The sequence below is a fragment of the Zingiber officinale genome, chromosome 5A, assembly GCF_018446385.1.
Source record: "Zingiber officinale cultivar Zhangliang chromosome 5A, Zo_v1.1, whole genome shotgun sequence".
NCBI classification, from domain to species: Eukaryota; Viridiplantae; Streptophyta; class Magnoliopsida; order Zingiberales; family Zingiberaceae; genus Zingiber; species Zingiber officinale.
This window is the reverse complement of record NC_055994.1, coordinates 1,086,875-1,113,147: the sequence shown is the minus strand read 5'-3', so window position 1 is coordinate 1,113,147 and position 26,273 is coordinate 1,086,875. Positions and strand designations below refer to the sequence as shown.

Below are 26,273 nucleotides of genomic sequence, written 5' to 3'. Positions count from 1 at the left end.
ATCTTTTAATCTTAGTAATCGCTACATGTTAGGAGCTTGGGAGGTTCAAAGGTTGCAGTACATCGGGTAGTCAATGAGTCAGCAACTTGGGAGATCGAAAACTTCATTGGTTCGATGAGTTGGAAAGCTGGGAAGTCAATGAGTCGGCAAGCCGGGAAGTCAGTGAGATGATAACTCGGGAGATAGAACCATAGAGAATAATCATTGGAATGTGCCACATAATTTATGTATTGACTAAAATTGACTTTGTCATATGACTACCTCTATATATATATATATATATATATATATATATATATATATATATATATATATATATAAATAATAAAAGATGATTCATTCACCCTAATACTTTTATCAATCTAGTTTTAAACTGACAAAAAAAAAATCATAATGACCACTAATCATTAAGTACAGATGACCAAACTCTCAAAACATTATACGATAACACCTCATATTTTAACAATAACATCCCGGGAATCATATGACTCATTGTTTGCTATGCCACCACCACCATTTCAATTTATCATATCAAATTAATTTTATTTTGTATAGGTTCTATTTTTTTTAATTAATTAACTCTCGCAAAAAAAAAAAATCAACTAAACATAAATAAACGACGAAGAACACCTAAAACATTCCCCCAATCGAACGGCAGGGGAGAACCGATGGCTGTCTCCGTCGGATATTAGCGATTCTTGTTACCACGCTTAACGATAAGGCCCAACGTTTTACCTGAATTGTTAGTGGAAATGAAGTAGGAACTGGAAGTGTAGACCCATGGGTAGATTAACGTGGCACAGGAGCCAACCTGGCGCTGGTCCACGTTAATTTAATCAGTTCTGTATCTTTTCTCTCGGCGCAAACAAGGACGGAGAAGTGAAGGAAATCTAAAAATAGCAACGTTCGACGGAGATAAGAAAACCTTATCGGTCTTCGTCTCCTCCTCCTCCTCCTTCTCGTCCCCATGATAGGGAGGGCTGCCTCCGGCCAGGGGAATCGCGAATCGCCCCATGGTGGCCTACCAGCCGCCGGCGACTATGATCACCTGGAATTGCTCCATGAGATCGAAGCCTTGGGAAAAGCCCTCTCCCTCGACCCCAAACACCAACGTCGCCGCCTTCCTCCTCCGCCCTCCTCCGAAGAACGAGTCGCTCTCTCTGCCGGTTGTTCCTCACCTGCCTCCTCTGTCTCCTCCTCTTCATCCTTGAAGGGCAAGGAGAAGAAGAAAACATCGTCTCTGTGGGGATGGAATCCGATCAAAAAGGCGCTTTCTCAGATCACCGGCCAGCGTCGCTTCGTTTGCTGCTTCTCCCTCCACGTCCACTACATCGAGGGCCTCCCCACTGCCCTTTCTGGCGTCCCGCTCGTTGTGCAGTGGCGCCGCACCACGGATCCTGCCTCCTCTTCCGTTTCCACCAGCCCCTCCCGCGTCATCCGCGGAGTCGTCCAGTTCGAGGAGACACTTACCTACCGATGCGCCGTGCAGGGCGCCCGCACCGGTCGGAGTGGAACGGCTAAGTACGAAGCTCGGCATTTCCTGATCTATCCCTCCCTCGCAGGTGGCGTCGCTGAGCTGGACCTCGGTCGCCATCTGGTGGATGTTACCCGTGTGCTCCCGGCCACTCTAGAGGAACTCGAGGACGAGAAAACATTTGGAAACTGGAGAACCAGCTACCGGTTGTCCGGGAAGGCAAGGGGCGCATCTCTTAATGTTAGCTTCGGGTTCTCGCTTGTTAGGAATGAGTCCTTGGTCGGGGCTGGTCCTCTGGACTGGGAAAAAGGAGAGAGAAAGGTCTCAGAGGATTCTGAGCTTGATTTGATGAATACGCAGAGTAGTCCGCTAGAGGAAGTGAAGGTGCTTCATGCGGTGTTGCCAAGATCAACAATAGAGATCTCACAAAAAGCTAACGTGGCTGGGAAATTAGACACACAGAATCTTAATACCTCTATGGATATGCTGAAGCCTTGTATGTTGCCGGAGCCTGACAAAGGAAGTGATGAATGGGATTGCAATGATCCTGATTTTATGGTGATTGAGCAAGGTGCAGAAATTTTGTCAGGAGACCAAACATGCAAAGCTGTGGTCGATGCCACCACCTTTCATGCGGAATACAAGGGCAATAAGGAAGGGCCAGGTATGAAGCTCGATAAACCTGATGGTGAGGCCAGAATTGAAAGGCCCATTATGGAATCAGGTAAACCACATATAGACGAGGCTGCTCTTCGGGATAACCTTGATCTGCAAGTGATTTTACAGGAAGAAAGGCTGGGCACCAAGTCATATGAATCAGCTCAGGAGGGGTCTTGTCATAGTAGTCTTAACATGCAAGAGTCTACATTGCTGAATGTGGATACTATGAACCATGCTGATAAAACTCAAGGTGATGAACAACTAACCGCGGATTCAGCAAGAGAAGAGCTGAACACTATCTTCCAGAGTACATCAAATCTCGAGCAAGGGGAATTGGACATCTCTAATATTGGCTACAAGCCAATGGAGCAATTAAATCATGGCGACGTTGATTCTAGTTACAAGATGGCAAGCTTGAGCAGGTCACGTAGCATAGATGCTGTCACAGAGTCCGTTGCCGATGAGTTCTTAAGTGTGCTAGGCATAGAACACAACGCTTGTGGATTGAGTACAGACAGTGAACCAGAATCACCCAGGGAAAAGCTGTGGAAGCAATTTGAAAAAGAATCCTTGGCATCAGGAAGTGATTTCTTTGGTCCTGATCATGGAATAGAACAACTCTCTTACTGGGGCGACTTCTCTGACGATCTTAATCTTTCACTGATGGTCCATGAAGTAGAGAAAGAGCTTCAGAAGATAAATATGAGGATGAACAATAGCAAATCTAGGGTTGAAATACTGGAGGATGCAGAAACAGAAGTTTTGATTCAGGAATGGGGATTAAATGTGAACAATTTTAATTTTTCTCCACCTAGAAGCAGTGGGGCATTTGGTAGTCCTATTGACCTCCCATCAGAGGAGCCATTGGAGTTACCACCACTTGGTGAAGGGTTGGGTCCAATTGTTCAAACCAAAGATGGAGGTTTTTTGCGGTCCATGAGCCCTTTGCTTTTCACAAATGCAAAGAATAAGGGTAAGTTGATAATGCAGGTGTCTAGCCCTGTAGTGGTTCCTGCTGAAATGGGTTCCGGGATGATGGAAATATTGCAGAGATTAGCTTCAGAGGGCCTTGAAAAACTATCAAGGCAGGCAAGTAAATTAATGCCTTTGGAAGATATAACAGGGAAGACCATGCAACAGATTGCATGGGATTCTGTCACTGCTCTGGACTCTTGTGAAAGGTTTGAAAATTTGTTCTCCGGTTATTTTTAGTTTAATTTCTTATGTGAAACCTTTGTATTCTATGGTTCTTTGTTGTCATACTAAACTCTTTTTGTTTGGACAGCCATGTCAAGAATCATTATCCAAATGCTGTTCAGAATGTTTCTGTAAGGAGGAAGAAAAGTAACAGCCTGGCTTTGAGTTTCAATGGCAGAGAAGTCTCAGAATACATTACTTTAGAGGATCTTGCTCTAATTGCAATGGATAAGATTGAAGTACTGTCATTTGAGGGGTTGAGAATACAAACAGGCACATCAAATGAAGAGGCGCCTTCAAATATTATCCCCCAGTCTATTGGGGATCTTTCAACATTGGAGAGTAGAGGAGCTAAAAGCAGCTGGTCACTAGATTTGGAGGGCACAAGTGGATTACAGCTTTTGAATGTTAAAGAAAGTGATGATGACACTGATGGTTTGATGGGCTTGTCTCTCTCGCTTGATGAGTGGATGAAGCTTGACTCAGGCATCATCGATGATGAAGATCAGGACAGTGATCGAATTTTAAAGATTCTGTTAGCGCATCATGCTAATTCTGTGGACATGATTTGTAGTGGGTGGAACGGAGATAAAAGAGGGAAAAGATCAGGAAAGAAATGGGGGTTTCTTGGGGATAACTTCACTGTAGCACTAATGGTACAACTCCGAGATCCCTTACAAAACTATGAGCCAGTTGGCATGCCCATGCTTGCTTTAATTCAAGTTAAGCGTGTTTTTCTTCCTCGAGAGCCAGGAAAAATTTACTGCAATGCCTCAAAGAAAGGAAACAATGAAGAGCAAGACGAGGTTGAGACTGAAACCAAGCCATTGGGTAAGCAGGAGAAACATGAAGAAGAGACTATCCCTCGGTTTAAAATCACGGAGGTGCTTGTTGCTGGTCTAGATACTGAACCTAGCAAAAAAACTATCTGGGGTGATCCCAAGCAACAACAGTCTGGTTCTGGGTGGATGCTTGCTACTGGAATGGGAAAGCCCAAAAAGCGTCAATTAATGAAGTCAAAGACAGTGGTAAACCTTTCTCAAGGAAAAATAGCCACATCACAGCCAGGAGATACACTTTGGAGCATTACATCACTAGTCCATGGCAATGGTGCCACAGTGAAAGGCCTAGCATCTTCAAAGCCTCACACAAGGAATCCCAATATTATACTTCCAAATGGAATTATTAAACTGTCTTAAGTGCATGAAATATGTTACACCACTGATCCACTAGCATACGAGTCTTTGTACAGACGATACTAATGAGATTGATGTGATACACTATATCCATTGTACAAACCTGCAGCTAATCACCACATCATCCCTAGTATGTGTGATTTTCTTTTGTAATCTTGTAGATATCCAAATTATTGATCTGTCTTGTGCATCTTTTAGCACATTGTTAATAATATCTTAATTCTCATTCCTACGAGGCTATCTGTGCATATTTCTATAGAATGTTTTCATACAAGTTACTTGCATTGCTCTTGAACTAAGGATGAACAGAGTTAGATTGGGGTATATTACCATTTCTGTATGACAATTGCTTGTCTTGAGAACCTTAGATCTTTTAAAGATATTTTCTATGCCATGAGTCACATTATTTTAACAACTATCTAAACATCATCAGGGTTATGTAAACTTGACAATGCTATTTTGTTTGAGTCTAACGATCAGCAGAAGTTTATTGGTTGACAAGTTCAAGGAACAGAAGGAATTAATGCAAGTATAATAGGAACATGCCAGTTGAAGTCCAAAACATGTGAATTGTTGTACTGGTGACTAATTTCTTTACTTCAACAATTGGCATTATTTACTTTATGAGATTGCTCTCTACGTTGTGGAAGTCTTGGGTGTAATTTATTTATTTTGGACAAAATTAGCAGATGAATGTGGGTTAAAGCTCAATTATATATGTGTTATTGGCTGCGTCGTGGGAGCTAAAGTGGGAGTGAACGACAAGGAGATGGAGGAGAGGGCCGAGAGCTCCAACCTCGATGACTCTGGTTTGATTGGCGCGGACACACCAGTGTCGATTACTACTTCGATTCCTACTCCTACCTCAATTTGGTACTGCTCATTCTCTCCTACCTCAATTTAATTCTGTATTAGCTTCTTGTCTTAAGAAGGGGAGCCTTGGTCCAACGGTAAAATTGTTACTTTGTGACCAAAAGGTCACGGGTTCGAATCCTGGAAACAGTCTCTTGCAAAAAACCGGATAAGACTGTGTACAATGGATCCTTCCCCGGGACCTTGCATAACGGGAGCTTCGTGCATAGAGTTTTTTCCCTTATTTTTTATGGGTTAATTGCTATTTTTTTATATACTTTATAACTTCTAACAAATCTATCACATATTTTTAAAAATAACAAATCCTACTGTATAACCTCAACGTTGTATCAAAAGATGGGCTTTAAATTTGATATTTACCAAATCATGAATCATAGTTTTCCAAATTTACCAAAGGGTGTGACTCATTCTCAAAATACCCTTGCAATTCTCTTAACGACTCTTAGAAGATCATTTGAATTATTATTTTAAAATATTTACATCAAAAGAGTTATGTATAAATAAAAATGAAATTTTTTAACCAATGTCTATTAGTACATTCATATTTACATTTTAGCCCTGATGCAAAGGACCGTTGTGCTAAGGCAAAATGTACCTTATGATTTACCTACTTGAATCTTACCCTTGCCGTGGGACCGGATATACTAGTTGATATCACCTTTTGCTCCAATATTTATATTTTAACTCCTTTCCTCTATTTGGTTATTGGAGAAGCCAGAACAGATACATTCTAGGTGTTTTTTTTGTCTAAATGGAAATTTTTAAGTTTTTTTTTGGTGATAATTTAAGCATCAACAAGTTAACTACGGGACTGACTCCTTATTTTGTCTTTCTATTTGTAGGTATCCATGAAGTAATTTATGCATTTCTGATTCATGAGCTACTATTGGTTGCCATCTTGTGTAATGTGGTGGTGTAATGTTTCTATTTAGTGAAATTCTTAATATTATTGATTTTTTAAAATTTAGCTTATATTTACTCAGGCAAACAGTTTCTTTGTTTGTTTCTGATCCTTCGTGTTTAGTAATCACTTGCAGATAAACTAAAAGGGAGGCAATAATACTCATCAATATTATCTGCTTTCTCTTGTCATGATTCTCTGCAACCATTTTCCTCAAATTTTTTCTGACAATAGACAACAACCTCCAGTTATAGTGATTTGCTAGTAGCTGAATATTATTTGACTGGTTTGGAGATCATAACAATCTTATCATGCGTATAAGGGCTATTACAAGCTAATAATAGACCTTATTAGACATGACAAGCAGTTAAGGGATGTGCCACATTTGAGAAACGTAAGATTAAATGTAATTTTGTATAAGTTGTCTCCTTTGCTAAGTAGGTTACTCAGAAGCACTCAGATGCTTTTTTTTATTGTTTATGCACGTTTAACTGTTGACAAAACGTTCTGTTATTTCTTTGGAATATTTAGTAGCCTAAACTAAATGTTGTAAGGGAGGCATCTGTATGACATGAGCTTCTTGGTCTGCATCATAGAAGCGTACTCAGTCTGCGGTTATATGCTTAAATTGTTAGTATATTTGTTTACTTGATTTATACTGATAAATTTCCGGGAATCATTGATGATAGTAGGATTTTCATTCTCTTTTAATTGTTGTTGGTATTTCCTATTGCTATCTTTTGTGCTATTTCGAAATCATTTATCTTTTTTTTTTTGATGCACTCGATTCCCTTAACTTTCTTTGTCTGACAGGAAATGTTAAAGGATGTTGTTAGGACAGAAACATATTATAATGTTATTTATCAGAATGCGTTTCTATTCAAGAACAAGGTTGTCCTTGTCTCCTTGATGTGGTTGCAGGAATACACTTGTTGGTTAATCCTAGGAAAACGTACCGGTCCCACTAGACAAAAAAAATTTTTGTACAAGTGTTGAATCTTTCTTTAAATAACCTATTGTGTTCTTTAGAAGTTAAATTAGGAATCGCAGACGGAACTTAACATCATTGATTCCAAATTTAACTTATCTGTTCTTAATGGTTTAGATTTGAATCGCAAGCGGAACTTAACACTATTGATTCAAATCTACCTAAGTTATTAATTTCATTAAATATTAATTTCTAAAATTGGCTTCCAGGACTGCATAGCGAGGCACATGACCTTCTTGGATATGGGAGCAACCACCACCGCCTAGGCAAAGCCTTTTAAGGAAAGCTAATATTTAATTTCCTTAAATAACTCTAAGTTAACCAAAAAGAACAATAGAATCACAAATTCGAAAAAGAAGAAAACACAAACTCGAAAAACTAGATCTAATTGCCTTTTATATTTAGAATTCTTACAAAGAAAATAACTAGTATGATGCGGAAGAAAACTACTAGTTATACCTTCTCTTTGTAAGCTAATGACCTCGAGATCTTCTGCCGTATTCCTCGCCTCGCCTTGAACGTCGTGTGAGCGATGATCCTCCAAGATGAACACCACCCAAAAGCTTCCTCCTCCTCTTCTAAAATCCGGCCACCAACACCACCAAGGAGAAGAGAGCAAAAGGGAAAAGAGAGAAGAGAGGGAGGGCCGGCCACTTGATGATCTCTTGTCTCTGTTTTGTTCTAAAGCAGGGGCAAAGTGTCGAGCAGCATGTTTGATCTAGTCACATGGAGGTTCAGAAATTCACACAAAACAGGGAAGAAAATTATAAGCTACTAGGGAAAAGAAATCCCTTTCAAGATGCTCAAAGAACAGTTCTACATATATAAAACTAGTTCGGGAATAACTATCATTTTCCTATTACACGATTGCTCATTTCACAGATGTGATAGGATTTCCAACTATTTATGCAGTTAATTATTCCATTTGCATTCCATTATTGCACCCAAAACTTTCACAAGTGGTGCACTGGATCAGAGAAGAGAAGGTATTTCAGAATCACAAGTATAGACTTTCCGACTCTGGAGTTCAAGTGTCTTTTTTCTTCTTGTGTCCTTCCATGAACCAAGTTATCTAGTATTCTAGTTCCTACTTGCATATTACTTTAGAATACAATGTTTTGTTTGGAACATGAAACAACAAAAAGTGATTTGTTGCTGTCCTTATTAGTTTTTCTTCTTATTTTTTATTATTTCCCTGATTTGATTGGTGTTCTTGTGTTAAATCTGATGTGCAGGTGGAATGCTCTCAAATGGCTGACATGGCAAAAGAAATAGTTCGATCTGATGGTGACCAGTGATTATCTAAATTTGATTATTGCACTCCTAAGTTCCATCTTACTTATTTGTCATATTTTATCTATACAGTTATAACTGTGTTAAAAGGGAAAGTTGAAGAGATTGGCTTCCAGTCTCATGTAGATGTTATCATCTCTGAGTGGATGGGCTATTTCTTGTTGTTTGAGAACATGCTAAACACAGTTCTTTATGCGCGCAATAAATGGCTTGTAAGTGATATTCCTGTCAGTTTCTTTTCCCCAAACATCAAATTTGCATTTTCTTTCATTGCCATGATCGTACCTACTTAGTTCTTTATATGGTGTTAGGTTATGTTTACTATCTCTTGATGTGCCTCACTAACCCCTAGTGCTCGAACATCTGAGGCTCAGTATAATTGCTCTTAAGTCTGATTAAAAACTTAATGGTCTATTGTCTGTACAGGCTAAACATAATGACAGTATCAAATCTTCCTCTGAATCTTCAGTTTATTCTGTGGGTAATTGTTTTTTGAAAAATTTGTCAAAGCAGGTAAGCTTCTTTGTGTGCACCACTAGCGTAATAACCACATTTGATGTCCTCCAATGATACACCAAAATTCATGTGCAACTTGTAAAAGGCAAAATATAATGATCAATGAAACACATACCACATCATTGTCTCAAAGTGCTGATCGGTCTTGTTGGTATGACTGAAACTTATTGTTCCAACGATTGACTATTATTGATATTGTTAGGTATCAATAAATGTCACTACACCAACCTTGCTGACATGGTTTTACTGGCATCAATTGAGATAGGCTTGTGGATAGTATCCAAATTGACTGATAAAAAATTTGACCAAGGTAGGAATATTCTCAACAACATCAAAGAGGATCAATTATACCACGGCGAGAGAAACTCAAATGAATTTATATCGTGTATTTGTGCCACTTTAATTCTACTTGTGCCAATCTAATTCAACTTTAATGGTTCATTTAGAGATATTTATAGACATGTAGGGAAATTAGGTTCGACATTGAATTTCCTAGGAGCATTATGTAAAATTATGGACTAACCTTATTAGAATGTTATAAGAATCAATACTCTTATCTGTTGCACAACATTGTGGTATTAGGAAAAAACAATTATTAGTCAAGATGCTTGCCATACTTCTATAATGTTTGGCTTTAAAATTTTAATTTAATTGACTCTAATTTTTATAGGCTTATATTTGGAGATGTAAACAAAGCAACTAACAGATTAAAACTCACGAGTTGATCTTGGGTTGAGATAAACTTCAGGAATGAATGATGTTGGACCTTGCATCCTGTAATTTGATAATTCAAAGAACACATACAAAGTTCTTTCCCAAGCTGTTTGTTTCCAAATTTATAAATAATCTTTTCATTAAAAAACCAACATGTAACATGAGTCTAGACTGCCCTGCAGGTCTAGTAAGTTAAATTAAAAAAATAACAATTATGAAAAATTCACAATAAGTCTAACAGAATATTATCTGCAAAATTACAGAAACAACAAAATATACTCTCTTTTTTTTTCATTTTTTAAACAGAAGCACCGCAAATAATTATAAATCACAGAATAGATACTCAAATATCAAAATTGAATATTCATTAATACTTGAAAGAAACAACCCAATATAACACTTCTTTACTAAATAGTCACCATTATTGGCTAATAGAAGAACATCCTTTAGCTCTTACCATAACACAATGTCTCATAAAATTCAATGTTTATTAAAATGGCAAAATAATAAACTAAATATATAAAAAGATAATGCGATAAATCTCAAGATCCACATTGAACTTTACCCTTACTCTCTATACATCAATCATAAAAGCACATCTCTTAATTGAATTAACCCTTCTCTCTATTTGACTTGAGAATTAATCCTTACCCTTACGTGGCAAAAATTTCATTCAATCACCAAAATTGAATCAAACCTCCATCCAATCAAAATCAAAACTCATCAAAAAAAGAAAACTCACCTAATAATAAAGCCTAGCAAATAGTCAAGATTCAAGGGATGCATTTATATATTAACTCAAATATTGATAATTGACTCCAAAACATAACACATAGCTCAAAATAAGTCTTTGAATAACCAAATAATAAATAAAAACAAGTCTAGGACACAAAAGTGATGCATGCATTTTTAATGTTTGGTAGCTTAACATGCATTAGGCAAAAAAATAGTATTCTTTTGAAGATTTGAAGACAATGTTTTGAACCAAGAACCATCTTCTGTACCAATATTGATTTTTTCATTCAACTCAGTTTTGAACGCTTGGGGTGGTGATGAGATTATATAACACCATCAGTATCTTATAAAAGATTAAAAATCACAATATCTGTAAGATAATATATACTTAGTTTGTAAAGACAATTTAAATAGTTTGACCATGTTAAGTTGTGCCATGTTAGGTTAAAAATTGAAAAATAAAATATTATTAGATTGACTAATTTATGAAATAAAAACTAAGATGGGATAGACTGAGGATTGACCAACGTCAGGTAGTGGTACTTGTTATATGGACTAAATATGATATGTTTTATATATATTGAACTACCATAAAATGTAATATCTTACTCCAATCATTCAAGCAGATATTATTTGGTAAAACTTATGAATTGCAGGAGATAAATGACATGTATTATGGATTTTAATGAGAAACACATTATAAGAGCGCCTTTGTAGCTATACAGATGTTTGTTTAGGGTCAATATCTTCATCCAATAATTTGAAAAGATGTACAATCTTTGGTAATTTTGTAATCTAGAACCACCAGAGCTGGGAAGTAGGGTAGAGGTGAGGAGAGGGAAAACTGGACAAGAGAGAAGAGAGGATAAATCCAAAGTAGAGTAACCCCTTACGATCGAAATAGAATACCAAGTATGGTACAAAAGATGCCTTATGTAGACATTCCCATAAGTCCATCAAACTCTCCACTGAACCCACTAAAGTATCCATATAAATTAATTAAATTCCTGCATCGTTGCCTTTTCTTTTGTCTTGGAAGTGTTTAATTTTTTGTTGTTTCATGGTGTTTAACAAAGATGCACTGTTACTAGGCTCGCTCACTTATAAGGCTAATACAGGCAAAATACCAGTTTTATGTTCCTTGGTTTATTCTTCGTCCAGATCAACGATGGCATTATCTTACCAGACAAAGCTTTTCTATTCTTGACAGCGATTGAGGATGTTGAAAAAGAAGATGAGATTGAGTGTGAGTCTGTAGATCTTTTCAGTGCTTGATATTCTGATTATTCTTTTTAGATTCTAATAATTTTCTAATTATTTCTAGCCTTTTTTTATGGTCTTATCCCAGCAGATTCTGTTTTGTCACATTTAAAGTGATTTTACTATTTCTGTTGGAACTATGTTCCTTCTTCCAGTTTGGAACAATGTGTATGATTTTGATATGAGCTACATCAGGAAGCAGCCGATGGTTGAACCACTCGATGATACTTTTGATCAAAAATAAATTGTTGCCTCTGATGTTTTAGTTAAGGTGATTGCTCTTCCTATCTCTCTTTCTTCCATATGGTTGGATGCTAACTCCATGGCAATATTTATGGTTGATTCTCATAGACGATGGACATTTCTAAAATGCCATCTGGTGATGTGTCCTTCCAGACCCGGACCTGAGGTGAGGTCTAGGAGGCGCTTGCCTCGTGCCCACTTCTTAGAGGTACCCAAAAAATTAATAATTTATTATACTATTTAATATTAAAATTTTAATTAAAATGAAAAGTGTTGATCCTCGTCAACCTAATTTTGCCATGACCTCCTCTTCAAGGGTTCTTGTCTCCTACACGGCCGGTGATAGCAGGCTAGCACCCTCTTCGGTTCATCTTTTTTCGCAAGTCTCTATTTTATCTGTCCAGTTTTTGTTTCCGATCAACTTCGTTGTTTTTGCTTGTGGCGTTAGTTCTCTTGCTTTTGAAGCATTGTGTGTCTTTTACAGTTACAAAAGCAGAGGGTTACAAATTTGTTGTCTTTTTCATAGGGCTTTCATGAGGATCTCTTGAAAATGAAGGTCTTATTTGGATGTTTTAGAACCCAATTCCCTAAAGAAAAAACAAACAAACAAGTTTTTTACATTCTCAGATGGAATTCCGATCAAAGTTGGATAAGATTTTGTACCTTAAATTTCTGGGATTTAGCATCCAGAGTATTTCTTGAAACTCTCAGGCAATTTCATTCCCGGTTGTGCCTTCTTTGTACTTTCTCTCTCCACGGCTCCTCCTCATCTGTTCTTTTTGCAAACATATTATCAGGATAACATGAATTTTTCTGAGTTGAAGGCTTTCTCATAATTTGTGAATCGGATAACTTTTTCTTTGATTTTTGTTTGTTTTTATAATTTGCTCAAATTCTCCCTTTACCTTATATAAGGAAGTAGATTAGTGGTGTACCATATCAGCAAGAAAAAATTTAAAAAGTTGTTAAATCAATGTAGCAATTCTTGTTGAATATGTATTGTCAACATAAAAACTGGAAGCAGCTATTAGCTACACATCAATCTTGTAGTAAATGCTCAGCTCACACTATGCATAGTCGATATGAGTGACATGACACTGATAGGAACAGCAAGTCGGCAACATGTTGATGAAGAGGAAAAGTTAATAAAGGCATAAGAAAGTCAGGTTTAGATGTGATTGATTGATGTTGAGCTAGCAATGAATAATGGAGTATATATGTTGCTTGATAGTCTAGGGATTAACACATGCATGGATTGTAGGTCATAGCTAATGAATTAGTTCCCAAGTCTTTGGTGTTGATTACTTTTTATCCTGCCATTGAGCTAGCAATAACAATGGAGAATATGTGTTGCTTGATAGTTTAGGGACTAACTCTTGCATACCTCATAGCTAATGGATTATTTGTTGTTGACCAAGTTGTGCTTCTCCTAATGATTTGGATATGTTCTTTTGCAAATGCTTATGGTATATAATCATGTCTCTAAAATATTTATTTGGATCTCAAAAAAGAAAAAGAAAACAAAGAGAAAAACACTTATTCAAAGACAAGCAAGAGATTAATAAACACTTTAATATCAATTACAAAATGACTATGGAAAAGAATATTAAAAACATGAGGGGTACTGAATAAGAAATTGCGAATGACTTGGATGAAGAAGATAATAATAATATTTTTGATGTTCAACCTGAAATTATAAACCAAGAGATTCCTCACATTTAAATATTGACGATCCTAAAAAATGAGAAAAAATTGATCAAAATTTAAGAGATTTTTTAGTGGAAAATGGTCCGACTAAAATTGATGGCATCTTGTTTCCTAAAGATAAAACTAATTGACATTTTGATGCATTGCATTATGAACAGATATTGCAAAATGGAGAAAAAAAGATAGAAAATGGCTAGTTTATTCATCTTCCTTGCATAGAATATTTTGCTTTTGTTATAAGTTCATAAATCACAACGACACGAATATAATTAGTCAATTAACTACTGAAGGTTACAAGGATTGACATAATTTGATTCGATATCTTACAACGCATGAAGGAAGTAAGGAACATATTGGTTGTATGACAATATGCAATGAATTGAAAAAAAAAAAAGATTGAAAAAATAAGGCAATCGATGAAAGAGGTTAATTGTAGAAATTACAGGTCATCCTAACATCAGTTTTTTCTTATGTTTCGACACTTCGGCTATGATTGCTTGCGGTTGTGGGTTCTTTTGGGGTTGTAATAGTAGTCAAGATTCTGGTCGTAGAATTGATACCATCAGAAGTAGTCGTTCGTGTGTTCACTGTGGTCATTCCAACCATGCTTTCGAGAAGTGTTGGATAAAGTTTGGTAAGCGAGATTGAGCTAATAATGCATCTACCAAACTATCGACTCCATCACTAGATACTGGATTATGAGAAATTGCTTCACTCTTGTACTAGCATTCCCTCCACTGCTGTCTCATCCTCTCTAAGTGTGTTTGTTCTATCTCGTGATAAGTCTTGGATGTTGGATTTCAGTGCGTCTGCTCATATTACTAGTAACAAGTCTATTTTCTCTTCCTCTTTTATTTCCTCATCTTTATTCCCTATCCATCTAGCCAATTGTACATATTCTCCGATTATGGAAAGAGGTGTTGTCAGACCCACTGTAAATATCACTCTTGATAATGTTTTCTTTGCACTTAAATTTCTTGTTAGTTTATTATCCATAAGCCAACTAACAAAAGTTTACAATTGTTTGTATATTTTTATCCATCCTATTGTATTATTCAAGATTTGCACACGAAGAGGATAATTGGTGGAGGACATGAGAGTGATGACCTATACTATCTGGATTCGGTTACACCTGTAAGTTATTGGGCACTCTCAGCAGTTGTGTCTCTTTATCAGTGGCATTATCTTCTAAATCACTCATCTTCTTCCCCTCTCAAAAGTTTAGTTCTCATTGCATCTATTAATTTCTAGTGTGTTCTATGAGTTTAGCAAATACCATCGTACTTCTTTTCCTTATAGAGTTGATAAGTAGTTTTTTTACTTTTGAACTTGTTCATTGTGATTTTTAGGGATCTAGTAGAGTTAAGTTGAGAGGAGGTTTTCAGTATTTTATAATTTTTATTGATGATTATTCTTACATGACTTGGTTATATTTACTCAAAAATAGGAGTGAGATTCTTGAGATGTTAACATCATTTTATAACAAAATAAAAACTCAATATTTTTTGCCTTGCGCATTCTTTGTACTGATAATGCACTTGAGTTCACTCAGAAGACAGTATCTACATTCTGTAATTCTCATAGTATAATTCATCAAACCTCTTGTTCATACAATTGCCAACAAAATGGAGTTGTTGAATACAAACACCATCATATTTTAGATGTAGCTCATACTCTTCTTTATCACATGCATGTTCCTAAGTTTTTCTAGGGTGATGTTGTACTCACAACTTACTTTCTCATAAATAGGATGTCTTCTACTATGTTACATGGGGGTATTCCCTTCTCTTGTCTTCATCCTGAAAAATCTTTTTTCTCTATGTCTCCTCGCATATTTGATTGTTTATTTTGTTCATAATTTTATTCTTGGCTTGTATAAATTGTCTCTTCGCTCTATTAAATACGATATTGATATCCTGATTCACTCACAAAATGTAGTTACACTTGTGTTGATGTTATGTTAGCATCTCCTCCATTACCTATCCCACCATCCATGTCTCTCCCACTACAGATGCTCCATCTCCTAAACCATTGTAGGTGTACACGAGACATGCTTGGCCAGAACCAGATTCATGTCCCTCGCCTCCTTTTCCTACAAATCATGATGCTCCTCACCCCTCCAATATTGATTTGCCTATTGCTCTTCGTAAAGGTATTCGATCTTGCGCTACTCATCTTTTATTAATTATATTTTGTTTGATTACCTTGGCCCTGCATTATGCACTTTTGTTGTTTCTCTATCGTCTACAAAAGTGCCAACTTCCTACTCCGAGGCTTATCAACACTCGGCTTGGCGAACTACAATGGATAAGGAAATGTTTGCCCTTATCTCTCATGGTACTTGGGAGTTGGTGGTCGCACCACCTTTTGTTGATATTGTTGTTTGTAGTTGGGTATTTATTCTGAAGTTTAAAGCGGATTGTACTATTGATTGATACAAAGCTTGTCTGGTGGCCAAAGGATTTACACAGACTTATGATGTTGATTACTTTGAGACGTTCTCTCCTACTGCTCGCTTGTATTCTATTAGAGTTATGTTCTCCTTGGCTGTCAATCAATCTTGGTCAATGTATCAGCTAGATGTGAAGAATGTCTTTCTGTATGGTGATCTGCACAAGACTGTGTTTATGGAACAACCTCCAGGGTATGTTTATCAGGGGAAGAATGCTACTATGGTTTGCAGACTTAAAAAAACTATATATGGCCTTAAACAATGCCTTAGAGCTTGGTTTGATAAATTTATAATCAGTGTTGTTGGCTTCAAATAGTATAAATCAGATCATTCTGTATTTGTATGACAGAGCACGAATGAGATTATCATTCTGCATTTGTATGACAGAGCACGAATAAGATTATCATTCTTATTATTTATGTTGATGACATCCTAATATCCGGTAGTGATATATGTGGGATAGACGAAATTAAGAAGTATTTATAGCAATACTTTGTGACGAGGGATATGGGACGTTCTAAGTATTTCTTAGGAGTTGAAATTGCTCACAACAAATTTAGAGTTTCATTATGCCAACGGAAGTATGCTATAGATTTACTTAAAGAAACTGAATTGCTTGGAACGAAGCTGGTTGATACACCTATAGATATCAATTCAAGTGTTTCTGATGATATTGGAGAGTTCTTTGAGATAAGAAAAAATGTAGACGGCTTGTTGGGAAACTCATCTACTTAACAATAACGAGCCCTGACATCTCTTCTACAGTTGGAATAGTCAGCCATTTTATGGATAAACTGAAGCAAGTTCACTAGGATACCACTATCAGGATTCTTAAGTACATTAAGAAATCTTCAGCAAAAGTGTTAGCATTTAAGAGAAATGGACACATAAAGATTGAAACTTATTCTGATGTAGACTATGCTGGATCTAAGATCGACACACGATTCACTTCTGAGTATTGTACTTATGTAAGGAAAATCTAGTAACATAGCGAAATAAGAAACAAAATGTTGTTGCTAGGTCGACTGCCGAAGCTAAGTATAGAGTCATGGCTCATACTATAACCGAGATTTTATGACTGAATATTTTACTTGAAGAATTAGGGTTCATCTACAATGAGATAGCGAGAGTTTTTGCTGATGAAGTAAACAATATGATTCATGTGGACTCTCATGCTTAGAAGTTGGAATTGTTGTGTTAAAATATTCTATAGTAGTTGATAAGTTTTTAGAAAATTATATAGGGAATCATTTTTAGTAAAGTGCGATTACGTTCATTTTAGGCACCCCTCGCACTCCGTCCTAGAGTTATATGAATAGAGGTAAATCACGGGATCCGTTTATAGCCGATTGTCAAGTGGATAAAGGGTAAAAGGAGTTTTTGTCCGAAGATCCGCCGAAAATTATATTATCCTTGTTGATTAAGATAAGAGATATTAATTGATGTTCCTTTATTTGAAGCTTCTTCTCACAGGACAGTTGTATCTTGTATGTGATCGCTGAATTCTGTTTGCTTAAAATGGTGTATGAATATGACTACTTTAGATTAACCTTCTTTGTTACCATAATATAACACCAACACTAATATAATGTACTAGCGAAAATAGAATGAATACACAATCCCAAACATACATCCTCTCAATACACAATCAGAACAACTTTTGATTTTTTTTTTTTTAAGCTAATTCTCCTAATACACAATCAGAATAAAAAAATAAAAGAGTTTTTTTTAGCTACATGCTCTCAATACACAATCATCAGGAAAACAAAATTAGTTTTTTTAGCTAATACACATCATTAAAATTATACACAATCATCAGAGATCAAATTCGTCGTCCAAAAAATTTTGATCCAGGTCTTCCTAGCTACACGAATCACTTGCTTGTCCTTGGTGAAGTGGGCACTCTCATGACTACAACGTCCGGAGTGGTAAAGTTATTGCATTCATTTTCTCCCTCAAACTGAACCAACGAGGTAAGAATCTCGTCCGAACGCCTGGTCCACGTGATCACAATCACGGGTAATGGTCGAAGAAGGAGACTGTAAAAGAAACAGATGGGTGAAATCAAGGTTGGCAGCCAATTACACGCTCTTGGGCTGCAGCGCTACAGAGATGCATTTAGTAAACAAAGCAGTGGAAACAGACTCAAACGGCTCATCGTTGGAAAGTTGGCGGCCTCCTGCGATCGCTTCATGATCTTGCCGCTTGCCGCCCCCTGGGGTTATCCGGAGTTTAGTGCATAGAAGATTGCTCAATGAGATCGTGAGTTCGAATCGCGGGGTAGTCAGGGTGTAAATCCTTGGTCCCCATGTCTCTCTTCCCACTACGTATTAGCTTCTCCGATTACCGTGATTAACTTCCATCGTAATGATCTTGGATAAGGTACGGCGGGGACATTGGGGACGAGCGTTATCGTCCTTGCCGCCCTGTTTTTGACATGACAGAGGACTCGGGTCTGGAAGATGCTGCCGAGTAAAGTTCATATTCGTGCATTATCTAACCTAAATTTTTATTCTTGCTGTCGTTGAAAGACAAGCAGCTCTTGCAACCCACAGTGATCTTCCGTTCATCGGTATCCAGCGTGGTCACAAATTCTTCTTTCTTCTTGTACCGGGTCCAAGTCCCTGTTCGATAAATGTTTTGGGAGTTTTGAAAATTTTATTTTGTGCATTTTTTTTTATGATCACAAATGTTTTGATAAAATTAAAAAAATAATTTCTTGAATTGAATTATTCATTAACCTGATTTTCTCCATTTTTACTTAGGTAAATTTAATGTTTAGACTGATCATCCCAGGATTAAGGATTAATTAGTTTGAATAACTAGATAACAAACTAAATTAAAAAAAACAAGGCATGGTAAAAGAAGGGTTTGTATTAGTCTCTAAGATTTTTCATAACAAATTCCATGGGGTTTGACTTGACATTGCGAGCCCAGAAGAGTGACCTCCACACGCTCACAGTTATGTCCAGGTCAAAATTTGACCGCATAGCTATCGAGACAAATGCTTATATCAGAACACTGGGCTTCCATATATGTACAATCAATTCTGCAACTATAATACCTATGAGATAAAAGCTAAAGAGCATTACATTACTGATGTTGTTGTATTCATGCGTAACTTCAGTAAGTTTGTATATCAAGTTGCCAAAGAAAAGATCAAGAGCATAACTAGGCGGCAGAAGAGAAATATTAGCAAGTTGTCAAGGCATTCAGGAGGAAGTTGATCCCAGTTCAGCAAGTCTGTTGATCAAGAGTCATGCTGCTGCCTCTCTTGTTGTATCGATTGGAAAATCCGGACAGCGGACTCTGTGGCAGACCTAGCATTGTGAGGCACAACCTTAATGACCCGAGTTTGGCTATCCCTTCCACTGGACTGGGATGGGCAATTAAGGCTGTTAGCTACTGGAGATGTAGGAAGAGGAGGTATTTGCAATCTTCCTTCTGGACGTGCTGCTGCAATTGGACTGCTTGCAGTACTTCCTTGCAACTCGCTGTTCTTTGATGCCTGAAACTTTCCAAGATTGCCAGAAAATACTTTATCCCTTGGAGGATGGAACATGTTACAAGAGCCCCTGGAGTACTGAACACTTTGGCCATTGGCTTGTGAACCAGCTAGATTCCTGACCTGTTCAACAGCAGAACTTGAGATGATTGGGTTCAAGGGTCGGAGGTTGTAAGGTAAAGGATAATAGTGGGGTGGAATCGCAGGCGGACCAGACAAACCCATGTTTGGTGGTTGATGAGATGCTGGAACACCATAGGCTGGGTTTACAAAGTCCACAGGAAGAGGAGATAGTCCAAGAGGAGTGCAGCCTCCATAAAGAGGGGCCATGAAACTACCAGGTGATGGACAAGGTCCAGAATATGGTTTGTAAACAAGTCCCTCTGATGGTGACATAACTGGAACTAGCCATTGATTTGCCAAAGGAGGAAAACTCCAAGGACTTTGTTTGTCATCAGGAGCCATTGGCAGTGAAGAAGGAATAACAGAGTTTTGCCCAACTTTAGAGACTCGAACTTGTGGACTCATTATTGATCCATCCTCATATGCAGGGAACACTGGGACTCCATCAATGTCATCCTCTGTTGGCTGCTCCAAAGTATGTTTTGTTGTATGAAGATCATCTCGTCCCCTTAATTCCACTGGCTGTGAATTAGCATTGCACTGAGGTAATTTGGTATTATGTGGAGATTTTACCAATGGTTTGTTTAAGTAAGTATTCCCTTCAAGAAGTAACTGAGGTGATGCAGCTATCAACTTCTGAACCTGTTTCAGTAGAATGTTATGGACAGCGCAAGAAGATAAAGGACCAAATGAACATAATTAGCTGAGCTGTTGAAACGAACCTTTATCAACCTGTGAAGCTCAAACACTTGCATTCCAAACACTCTCTGCTGACTAAAGAATAGAACAAGTGTCATTACTTGACAGCATTCCAAGAAAAATGACCCAAAATGCAATACATTTAACCATTGATATCACGTTTGAGGTGTAATGGCAGGTGTAATATGCCAAAAAAGAGTGCTTAACATTTTATACATATATGAGCACTGCCTATTGGGTAAAAGAAGTTGAGGAATTACTATTTCGTGAACAACAAAAAAAGAGCCTTCCCAATTTCACATTTTTTGTGAATTGGACAAAAGAGGTGGTGGAAGTGATTATGAAATTTCAAAGATAACTACTGTGCAGTATGTGAACCTCACCTAGTGGCTAATTGACTTTTGATGCTTACAGTACCTCACCATATCTCTGCCCGCATATGTGCATATGCATTGTAACTGCATAATTATGCTTATGCTGGTTTAGATTATCTAGACTTTAGTATCATCCCGTGACCGCAAAGGAATAGAGATGGCAAGGATCCAGAAACCTTTGCTAGAGCCCTTTCCCTGTCACTCCTATAATCTAATAGTCTAATTCACATCCAAACACCCCTAATACCTTCACATTTCTTTACAAGCCCAACACTTCAACACATTTCTAAAGCAACAAACTACTTGTGCTAACTTCTCCCCAAGTTCATGATCTTAATGGCCTATAATGAACTTATCAGAATGAATAAGCATTTTTCTGCCAGAGTGTATGAAATAACCATGCATTATTTAAGACAATTCTAATGCCCTTTTCCATATCTCCATAATTGATTGACTCAGATCTAGACTAATCAAACAGTGGGCTCTACCGAACCAGTAAATTGACAGGTCAGTTCAATTGCATTGGAAGAGTCAAGCCCATTACTTAAAGCCCTTTAATTGGTGCCTCAAATACGATTCACTGGTTGTAAATAGTATCAGACATACAAAGGACAAAAATTTGGTCACTCATAATATGAAACAATAAAGAGAAACAATGCTTATTGGTAATCTAAGTAAATGCCACCTAAAGGGTAAGGCACAACATAGATTGTGAAGACCATTCTCAAGAATGTGCCTCTAGAAATAGTAAATCAGTGAAAGTTTTATACATACTTGATAATAGCTCTTCGGGCCTTCCAAAAGTGCTTGGTACCAATTACTCCAACAATATCATCTGGGGATATTTCCAAGCTTGAGACTGTCTCACCCATTGAGGGCTCATATGCATCATGTTGCCTCTCAGTGACACCAAATACCAATGACCCATTTATCTTTGCATCGTCCTTGTTATGGAAGTCCTTAGATAAATTTTTTGAACTTTTTCTAGATGACAACTTGGAATACAGATCAGTTTTGGCCTTCAGAGATTTTCTACTATCAGAAATAGCAATATCACTAACACCACCATTTTCTCGACATAATATTGTATCTGACTTATCAGTTAAATGAAAATTATTTGTATCAGTCTTAACATAATCTTTTGAACTGTTTGGTTGTTTAGCAATATTATTGGATGGAGACTTTTCTTTGGTTTCCTTGGTCTTATCAATTGCTGAAATTTCTTTAAGATCTTCAAGATGAGTTCTATCAGAATTTTGTAATCTAATTTCTGTAATTTCAGTTTCTTCTAAGGACTTCTCATCTGAATTTGGGTATTGAAATAAGGAATTAACAGCTGTAAGATTCTCTTGCATTTTTGATGAAATGAAGGTAGTTAACATTCCTGCATTTGTCATATCTGTATCCTTTGGCATGGATGCAACCATTTCTGACTGATCAAAGGAAGGAACCACTATATCATCTGCAACATTCAAAACCTTCTCACTAGAATTTCTCATCCCAGGGTTTTCTTGTCTCTGAAAGCTACATTCAGCAGCTGATCGTGTGCCAAACAAATTCCCAGAACTAACTTGCTTTGAGGGTTTTCTCCCCAATTCTATCCTTTTTGTGACAGGATTCATACCATCAGAAGTTCTAGAGGTTTCTGCTGAACGAACAGACACTTGAGGGGTCATACAAAAAGGAGAAATTATCTTCCTCAGCTGACCACATCCCTAAAACATAAATGCTTGTCAACTCTTAAAAAAACTGAAGAGATCCAAAATATATAATAGCAATCACCTTTTGCTGCTTTGATTAAAAAAATATAAGGAATAAGAGCATTTGAAGTACACCATGGTTTTAATATTGGACCACACGAGATGATACGGTCAGTATAGAAGATAGCACATCATTGAAGTCCCAACAAGCTTAAAAATACTTAAGGAAACAAAAAAATATACCAAAAAAAAAGTAGCCTAGGGAAAAAGATATAAATTCAACAGCATATTTATTAATTGTATTATGCAAGATTACTATATGCAGTTTGAATCTTCTTTGAGGATGCTATGTGCACATTTCAAACTCAGATGCTGCAAGCAGAGTTAAGCCCTAGTGCAGGTACATGTAATTTCATTTTCAAAATGAAGTCAATCATGGTTGATTTGTTATGCAGAAACCCAAACCTGACTACCAATATAGATTAAGGCTTAAATGTTAAGTATATGCATGCTCCTTATATATATTATCTATTTTACATCATTGGTTAATATTGATTTATTCCTATTAGAAAGTATAGTTTAGATGGGTGGATTAATATTCTTTATTAAATCTATGAAGTTTTAAGATTTTTATGCTTGACAGCATATACTGATCACCACAAACTTTTTAATTTTTTCATGCATTTCTGTTAACCACAGCAGTTTGGATTTGAACATACACTTCTTATTTGGCCTAGGCCAATATAATTCGTTAGTGTTTTTCCTCCCCTTACCGCTCGTTTTACCCATCTAGCAAACAAAATTAAAAGATGATACATCATAAGAAAATCTTCCTGTCTTGATTAGTTTCAAATAGTACCGACTAAGACAAACATTGTCTCTATTGGTACCATTTAGATTCTGTTGGCATAGACAACATAATGACATTTACCTTGTGTCATCACAATTTTGGTACAATTAGAAATAGAACAATACATTCAATGTGTCGATTGATACCAGTTGATACTTGAAACCATGCTTGGATGTTGATATTTAATGAGCTCATCTATTGAGAATTTGAGATGTGAAAGGGTGGAAGAGGAATCAAGGTGACAAAAATCAAAAGAGTGCATACAAAGAGAGTGTGACATGCATGCAAGTTAATTTCTTTCTGAAATTTCATATTTCAACAATAATTCAAAAACAAGTGTCATTATATAGAAAAAAAATAAGCTTTGTTTAAATGAGTTAATTAAAACTTCAAAAACAAATAAGGGTAGCAAAACATTAAGGAAATAGCACATATTACACTGCTCCAAAATTGCAATTAATCTTTTTTTACCATTCCTTTGTGAATTGTGGTCGTACCCATTACATCCGTTTTAACTTCAAAGGAAAAGAATAAATTAAGTTTACAGCATTACAATGATGTGTCATGCAAAATTTACTTCTGTGCAATACGTTAGATGAATAATAGCAGCAAGATAAACAGTTCAACAAATTTAACCGAGCTAGAAAGTGGACAAAGGGCATCACCAACCTGACTCGACGAAAGCGAAGGAGCCAAACTGTTGGTGTTCCGAGAAGGAAATGGCATGGCAGAGGAGGTCGAGTTGATCCTCTGAGAAGGGATGCTTAGCTGCTCGTATAGCGCCATCTTGTTCCTCGGAGGCGCCCTCGGACCCCCTTTATCGGTGTCTTTCACGTGCAGCCTCGGAAAGAGAGGCCCCATGACCTTGTCCTCCTCCCTCGCCCCTTTCATATCACTCGATTCCCCCGATCTCGAAATTCTAAGAATCAACCCGTCTCCACCGAAAAACCCCTAATTAACCACTGAAAAGAACAAAACCCTCAATGAAAACTGCCAGAGAAAGCAGATAGACATCCAATCCCTCAAAGAATCTTTAACCAGTGCCGGAAGCCTACAACAATCCATCTGTCAATTTGGGTAAAAAAAATCCAAACTTTTCGGCAGAGTTCGTGAGGGAAGAACAGAAACAGTACCTGAAAGCGCCAACTCGAGCATCATAGACTCCACCGCGACAGCTGAGCGGCAATCTCGAGCAGGATCTCGTGACGAGGAGAATCTATTAACAGTAATCCAATAATCGGCGGAGAAGTAGCAGCTATGAATCGGACCGAATATGGGAGAGAGAAAGGGTTTGGGAAATAAAGATTCGGTGGAGATCAATCGGGAGTCGCTTTTAGATCCTCATCCCATTTCATCAATTTATAGATGCGAATAAAATAAAATTTCACTTTACAGCTCATAATTTACAATTTATTATTTTATTTTTTATTTAAAATATTACATTTTAACTTTTATGTTAATAATAATAATATTAATAATAAATTCTCTTCTGCTGCAACGCCCACAAAATTTAATTGACGTTATAAAATGGAAAATTTTACATGTAATCTCTAAAGCAAAACTTTACCCTCTCTATTAAAAAAAAATCTTTATTTTAATAATCTTTATTTTCACTCTCTAATTAAACATAATATATCAATTTATCTAATTATTCTTTATAATTTTTAGATATAAAAAAATCTTAAAATGAATATAATTCCTCTTAAATTCAGCATGTTAAATTATAATGTAGTCTATCAAATTGAGCATGCCTCTTTTACCATCTTAATAGGATAAAAAACTAGATTTTTTTTTAAATAGTATTCAATTAGATGAAAAATATATTAGATTTTCTTTAAATTATATTGAATTAGGTCTAATTATATTTATAAGCGAGAAAAAAATCATACTCAAATTTTCACTCCCTAACCAAACATAATGGATATCAATTTATCTAATTACCTTTCATATTTTTTAGGTATAAAAACTATAAAAATGAGTATAATTCCTTTTAAATTCAGCACATTAAACTAGAATCTAATATATTTTCTATTAAATTAAGTACAACCCTTTTTCTACCTTAATTGGATGAAAAATATACTAAATTTTTTTTAAATAGTGTTGAATTTAGTAGGAATTATATTAAGTAATAAAAAAAATAGTGATCAATTTGATAGAAAATATACTCGATTCTAGTTTAAAGTACTGAATTTATGAACAATTATATTTATTTTTAAATTTTTTATATTAAAAAATATGAGGGATAATTAGATAATAATATTGGTATGAAAGAGTAGAAGTAAATAAAATTTTATATGTAGAGTGGAAATAAAATTTTTTAAAGATGAGAACTATATGTAAAATTGAAGTTTCATTTAGGGGCTTTTATCTAACTTACTGTTATAAAATATAATTTCAATTTACATATTTAATTATTTAACTTACCTCTTAAATCTTTCTTCTCTTAGTGTCATTTTTCTTTTTCTCAAACTATTTTAGTCAAATCATCATATAATAATTTTTTGTTCGAATTTATCAAAGGGGTTGTTACTTTGTTATTTATGGAAAGATGTATCTTTTTATATATTTCTTCTATTTACTTTCCTGGTTATTTTTTTTATTTTCTCATTTCTCTCTCTCTTCTTTTTTTCTTCTATGCATAAAACGTTTTTCTTTACTTTTCCTTTTTTTTCTCTCTTTTGCACATCTATTCTTCTAAAAATATTTTAATACTTCTAAGAATTCGAAATAAATAATGGATAACATATTTGAACTCCTTACAACTTTAGAAATCTATAAAAATTGAAATGAATGCAATCGGAGCTCTCTAGGTC

At 36.2% G+C, this 26,273-nt stretch overlaps 2 protein-coding genes across 4 annotated transcripts; one reads left to right on the top strand and one right to left on the bottom strand.

Moving 5' to 3' along the window:
• Window positions 1-864: 864 nt before the first annotated feature.
• LOC121979237 (protein PLASTID MOVEMENT IMPAIRED 1-RELATED 1-like) lies at window positions 865-4,762 on the top strand. The gene is made up of 2 exons (XM_042531196.1): window positions 865-3,315; window positions 3,420-4,762. The coding sequence occupies exons 1-2, from the start codon at window positions 968-970 to the stop codon at window positions 4,528-4,530; spliced, it is 3,459 nt and encodes a 1,152-aa protein (XP_042387130.1). The 5' UTR covers window positions 865-967; the 3' UTR covers window positions 4,531-4,762.
• Window positions 4,763-19,217: 14,455 nt separating this feature from the next.
• LOC121979236 (protein HEADING DATE 3B-like) lies at window positions 19,218-24,786 on the bottom strand. Of its 3 annotated transcripts, none has more exons than XM_042531193.1 (5): window positions 24,594-24,786; window positions 24,130-24,525; window positions 21,685-22,625; window positions 20,560-20,611; window positions 19,218-20,479 (listed from the first exon to the last, which is right to left on the bottom strand). In XM_042531193.1, exons 2-5 carry the CDS (start codon window positions 24,349-24,351, stop codon window positions 19,460-19,462), a joined length of 2,235 nt encoding a protein of 744 aa, XP_042387127.1. In that variant the 5' UTR covers window positions 24,352-24,525; window positions 24,594-24,786; the 3' UTR covers window positions 19,218-19,459. The 3 variants fall into 3 exon arrangements, with proteins under 3 accessions (XP_042387127.1, XP_042387126.1, XP_042387128.1); XM_042531192.1 differs by having other exon boundaries at window positions 24,130-24,511; XM_042531194.1 differs by having other exon boundaries at window positions 24,130-24,422.
• Between the last annotated feature and the right edge of the window lie 1,487 nt (window positions 24,787-26,273).

Coding starts and splice junctions, on each gene's coding strand:
- LOC121979237 (XM_042531196.1), top strand. CDS start 968: ATGATAGGGAGGGCTGCCTCCGGCCAGGGGAATCGCGAATCGCCCCAT. Junction 3,316..3,419: donor GCTCTGGACTCTTGTGAAAG/GTTTGAAAATTT, acceptor TTGTTTGGACAG/CCATGTCAAGAATCATTATC.
- LOC121979236 (XM_042531193.1), bottom strand. CDS start 24,351: ATGAAAGGGGCGAGGGAGGAGGACAAGGTCATGGGGCCTCTCTTTCCG. Junction 22,626..24,129: donor CTTCGCTTTCGTCGAGTCAG/GTTGGTGATGCC, acceptor TTTATGTTTTAG/GGATGTGGTCAGCTGAGGAA. Junction 20,612..21,684: donor GCCCGAAGAGCTATTATCAA/GTATGTATAAAA, acceptor TCTATTCTTTAG/TCAGCAGAGAGTGTTTGGAA.